This window comes from Capsicum annuum, chromosome 7 (assembly GCF_002878395.1).
Source record: "Capsicum annuum cultivar UCD-10X-F1 chromosome 7, UCD10Xv1.1, whole genome shotgun sequence".
Classification (NCBI taxonomy): domain Eukaryota; kingdom Viridiplantae; phylum Streptophyta; class Magnoliopsida; order Solanales; family Solanaceae; genus Capsicum; species Capsicum annuum.
Window position 1 is genome coordinate 79,851,895 of NC_061117.1, and position 5,641 is coordinate 79,857,535.

The 5,641-nt window shown below is 39.3% G+C and overlaps 1 protein-coding gene across 2 annotated transcripts in view; it reads left to right on the forward strand.

Moving 5' to 3' along the window:
- Positions 1–5,243, forward strand: part of LOC107877966 — a 9,136-nt gene extending 3,893 nt beyond the window's left edge. For both annotated transcript variants that reach the window (XM_016724799.2, XM_016724800.2), the window contains exons 5-11: positions 699–752; positions 836–975; positions 1,189–1,753; positions 1,875–1,986; positions 2,112–2,161; positions 4,082–4,222; positions 4,829–5,243. In XM_016724799.2, the coding sequence (XP_016580285.1) occupies positions 699–752; positions 836–975; positions 1,189–1,753; positions 1,875–1,986; positions 2,112–2,161; positions 4,082–4,222; positions 4,829–5,074 (1,308 nt within the window). In that variant the 3' untranslated portion in view covers positions 5,075–5,243. The remainder of the gene's footprint in view (positions 1–698; positions 753–835; positions 976–1,188; positions 1,754–1,874; positions 1,987–2,111; positions 2,162–4,081; positions 4,223–4,828) is intronic.
- Positions 5,244–5,641: the final 398 nt, after the last annotated feature.

Below are 5,641 nucleotides of genomic sequence, written 5' to 3' on the forward strand. Positions count from 1 at the left end.
CCCCCCAGACCCCACTAGGTGGGAATACACTGGGTTGTTGTTGTTGTTGTTGTTCTTGTAGTCCAGTTAGCAGATTGCCTATTGAGTCAGCTTTGTGTTTGGTCTAGGTGTCGTTCCTTTTCATATTTGAGTTGAAGGTAGTTTCTTTAAATGAATTTAACTTGGACTTTAATCAGTGACTAGTGACTTGAGAACTGGTTAAGACCTTTACTTTTAAACCATTTGCGTAAGCATATTTCATTTGTTTAAATTTTGTGAGCTGTTTGTATGCTAAAACGTGACATTGAACTGCTTCTTGTCTAGATCTTTCTTTGGTTGAAGTAGGTGCTGAATATTGTTAGTGGAAGCAGTTGTTTTTTCTAATCACAACTCAGAGAAAGAGATCAACTTTAACCTATATTTGTTTTGAACCAAATCTAGTTTGATAAGTATACATGAGATCCATGCCTTTTAAACTCTAATGCCAAATTGTGCTATGAATTGACATGGTGTTTGTACTTTTCTACCTCATCCAGGTAAAAGATTGTCAATATGCTACCTGAAGCCTACAATTTATTTTGTTTATACTGGTGGTATTTGCAACTGTGGTAGAACCTAGAAATATTAGAGATCGGTATTTGAAACTGAATCAGATTGTCAATTGCATCATGATGATACTCATCACCCTGCTAAGTGCTGCTGCTATTATCTCACTGCAGGCTTTGGATGAAAAGCACAATGCTGTATTTAGAGCTCCTGTTGATGACACCCAGGTAGCTTCTCATATTTTTTCTTGGTACGGTTACTTCAGGTTTGTAAAGAAAATCTAAATGCTGGAGCTTTTTCAATTTGTCAGGATTTATTTGATGATTTTGAACTAACAGGCAGTAAGGATGAGATACTTGATGACCTGGCTTCTAGTCATTTGGAAGAAGTAATGGCACCGTCTCTCCTTGCTTTGAACTTGAAGTTTGATTCCGCCCCTCCAGATGAAAGGTAACTGGTTCTGGAAAGTATCTATGCTTGCAAATTTAGACATGTTTTACTGCAACCTGGGTTGGATAAGCTCTTATTTTCTCTTTTGCAAAGGATCATATGTCCACAAACATAGAAATCTATTTGATTGTTGTCATTAATTTGTGACGCTAAAACAAGTTGCCATCATTATTGCAATAAACTCCAGAAAATAAATCTATTTTCCTTTAACAGTTCCTCAGATGACGAGGATAATGACAAGGAGAACATAAGTTCACATATAAAAGGTGGCGGTGGCTGCAATTCTCCAAAGGGAGACCCTGTTAAAGCATTTGTTGATGATGAAGCAGAGGTAGAAGAAGACAGTGGTGATGACCTATTCCATTTTTGTGATAATGAAGACGATAATGATATTGATGATTCTGCTGAACTCCATGATATTATTGCCACTGATTACAAAGAGAAGCCAATTGATAATGAAAAGCGGAATGAACTTCATCAAAAGTGGCTTGAGCAACAGGATGCAGCTGGAACTGAAAATTTGCTGCAACGATTAAAATGGGTTGTAGAACAAAAAGAGATGTTGGTTGATGATGAACTAGAAAGAGAAGAGTGTGAAGAAGAGGTCAATGACGTCACTCACATGGATGCAGTACCTAAGAGTTCTACGTGGTTGAATTCAAAAAACACAAAGCAAATAATAATGCAGATGTTTGTAGATAAAGATGATGTTTTCTTATCTGATGAAGATGAGGATACTGGAAAGAGGCTTGTCAAGCAGCGTATGCTTTATAATTCTGTGAGTTTGCAATGTTGTTAGATTTGACATACACATTAGCATTTGTGCTATATTCTATGCTTTAACAAACATATTCTTTCATTGTTTTAACAACTTACTCAGCATTACAAAATATGAACAGGAGCTTACAAATGTGGCGCCACCTATTGAGGATGAAATTTCCAGTGAGATATTTGGACTTATAAAGAAGCTTAATACTGTGCCGGATAATAAGAGAAAATCAAAAGCATCCTGTAGGTGTTATCTCAACATTTAAATGCTTGTTTATTATGATTTTTTAAAAGAATGGTGGAAGTACTTGTTTATTATGCTTTAATTGTCAGCTTTATTAACTTTCATTACTGTTGCAACTTTGCAGCATTCTTTGATACAGTTCTAGGGGATCAAAAGAAGAAAAGTTCTTTGAAGGTAAAGTTTGTCTTGATTTACTTTTGTAACTAGGAACATAAAACTTATCCATGTATAAAAAGCTACCAAGAAACATTCACCTACAACTTTCAAGATCACATTTGATTGGAGTCTACTGTATTTTAAGATACTAGCTTTTTTTAAAATCCATTTACTGATTTGGGATTGGAGAAGTGATTGACTATGGGCCTCAATGTCATCCTATTGTCACGGGCTCAATTTTCACTGTGTCAGCGGTACACTATTTTGCCCGTGCGGCGCCCATGGTTCCCCCAACTATGGGCCAACCTTCCTCATTTCCCAGGTCTTTAGCACGATCCTGTGCCTGTGGGAAGCTCGCCTCAGAGGTTTGCTCTCTTTGGTGCTGCTTTATCTACATGTCGGCTGACATGGCCAACGTATAAGCAGCTCTTGTGGCGCACCTTCAGTCCTTGGATCTCATCCATAGGCGCTCTCGGGGATGGCTACGGACATACTCGTCCCTCGCCTGGACCTGACATCGCTATAGCGTGCATAGTCCTATCCTCAAGCTTGACATCGCCTCGTGCATGTGTATTTGGCCTTTGCTTCGCCCGAGTAGGGCAACCTTTAATCCTTGGCCTTTGTCTCAAGCGTCTTTCTTAGACATGCCCTTTCATGTCTTATGGCATAGCCAGACATAGCCCACGCAACTTGTATCCAACTTTCATAGCACACTGTCGCCCCACAACTGCACGTCTAGGCCAACGGACCCTTGCTCGCTTGGCTGAACCTTGGCCAAGCTCACAAGTCAGCTTACGAGTCTCTTAGGGAGAGTATCTCGATTGCTCTATCGGCTTGGAGGCATCCTTCTATCATTTAGACAGCCCGTGGGGCATGTCGATTTATATAGCCAACTTTTAGCCTTGTTGGGGCGCCCAATGCTAGTCCACCCGACCCTGTGGTGCCCATAGGGTTCCTGAGCCCTATGAGTACCTTGCGCATTCCTTTGACATGCCAAGGCAGGCCCTTGAGGCTGTCTCTCAAGGCAACACACTTGGGGTGGCCATCTGTCGACACACCCGGGGGAGGTTGGTAGGCTGCCACCATGTATACCCCTTTTATGTATGCTTAAAATAAATAATCCCAATGTCTGGCACTAGACATCATTCTGCCCGAGAATCATATTGGGGCTTAGACTATCCATCCGACCTCCAAATTGGGTGCCGTGTGTTGCTACTCCTTTCTCTTGACTTCCTTCACACCTCCATGAAGTTTCATCCCATTCCCATACACATGGAACGAGTTATGGCCTTCGGACCAATCAACAAATTACGACAATGCCACTGAACTTTGGCCAAGTCAAGCCCCTATCCAAACGGACTCCAAATGACCCCAAATTTGGTAAGCATACATAAGGTACCCTTAATATCAACCCCTTGGGCTCACACCAAGCCCTCTCCAAATCACCTTGGCACTCTTAGGACATGTCATGCAACATATATAGATGCTTGTTGCCTCATGTTATGCCCCTTTGCCTCATCTTCGACTTCAGCATATTCGTATAGCACATGCCGCCTGCATAGCTGACAAGGTTGCGGCCTAGTTGGCACGCAAAATCTTGCCGGGTGACAGGCCCCAAAACTTTGGGGCGTCACACTATGCTTACCGGATAATAGCATGTCGGTGCAGCTGTATCTGGGAATATATTTTCATTTATTTTGCATTTCCTATCACAAGTACTATTTGGTAGTCTTAAGGCCTTGCAATTGGGTACCATTTTTGCTCCCCCAGTTATATTCATGTTTTATGGTCCAACTCTTTGCTTAGTTCTTTTTTCCCATTACCTCTTTTTCATCTCTTTTGATACGACGAATTGTGCTAACTTGTATCATCTTTTCCTTGTTTAGGCATTGTATGACTAATACTTTGTATATATCCGCTGATTGTTTTACTTTGTAGTCCTCTTTTCTTGGACGAGTTACAAATCATCTCCCATCATCCCATAAACAAAGTTCAACAATAGTTCGTTCTTTCATCTTTGGACGGGATGACAGCAATAGCCGAAGCTCAATGTCAATGTCAGAGGATTCTTCAGATATGGTAAATCTTCATGAAACCTTCAAAGATGCATCTGTTGTTTTGCCATCTCCCGTATGGCATATAGTAACTATTTTGTAGTTTCGTTATGTTTCTAACTAAGATGCATTTTTGGTTTCATGGTTGGACTCTTGATCTTTTACTTGTTATCCCCAATCAAATGATTCGGAAAGAGACCTTTTTGGGGAGTGAGACCTGTCTTACATGCTGTTCTGCTGCTCATGTTCCTCTGTTATTAATATTCACATATGTTTAGCCCCTTCCTTCTACCCATCTCTCTGCACCTCAACCCCTTTCATCATATGGTCCAACTCTAGCATATGCTACAGTTTTCCATGTCTATATACAGAATTTCCAGAGGTACAAATATGCCTATCAGGATGATATTCAACTTTTCTCCCAGTAAGAAGGGATTATCTAAGAAACAAGATATGACAAAAGTTTAGCATTAATTGATGATAATGCATATTCAGTTATCTGTATAACCCAAATACTATAAGAAGTCATGGCTTGTTCTTCACTTGCTTGTGGTTTTTATTTGATTTAGTACTATAACATTGATGTTGGGTTGTAGAGATATTCAGTGATCTTACTCATTCATCCTTTCAGACCGTGAAAGAAAACCTTCCAAACAGGAATAGTTCAACTATGTTTGGAAGCTTCCAAGCCAAAACCGGCAGTCAAGGTGAAAATTCTGCTGCAGGAACATCAGCTGCTGCTCCGTTATTTGAGATATTAAAGCGATCTTCAGCACCATCTAATCTCTGTTCTCAAGATGTTTTGCTTGACCTTCCTAAGCCTCTCCTTACTGATCTTAGAGATTTAAAGAGATCCAAGGCACAGGGAAAAATATAGTTCACTATATAGTGGTTTTTGTGTGTGTTTTTCCTTTTTATCTTCTCTCTTTCTCCAGAAAGAATTGAAACTCGTATGTGATCTGAAAACAGTGGTGAGGCAATGCAGGTACAAGACGTTTCTTTTTTGGTGAATAATACCTATTCCAGATGTTCCTTTCTTTTCTTTATTAGGGTTGCCTATCTTGTTTCTTTTGATTCCGGTGCGAAAAAGGATACTTTTCCAATGCCAACAAATCATAACGGGATGCTGAAATTTTTTAAACCGAAAGGAGTTCCTACTATATCGTGCGAATTGTCAATAAATTACCCGGATTCTCCGTTTGCTATATTTTTGTCCAAAAAATTAAGCAATCCGCATTACGTCAAAATTTAGTTCTTTCCAATTGGCAGAGGAAGTTGTAATTATATAATTTTTTGTTCATATTAAATTTAAAATATATTAGTCCAAATAAATATTATAAATTAATATAAATAGATTAATTATTTAAATTCAATAAACATGAAGTTAATTAAACTCCTATTTATATTGGGCTTTGTTCATTGATTTGGCCACAAATAACGAACT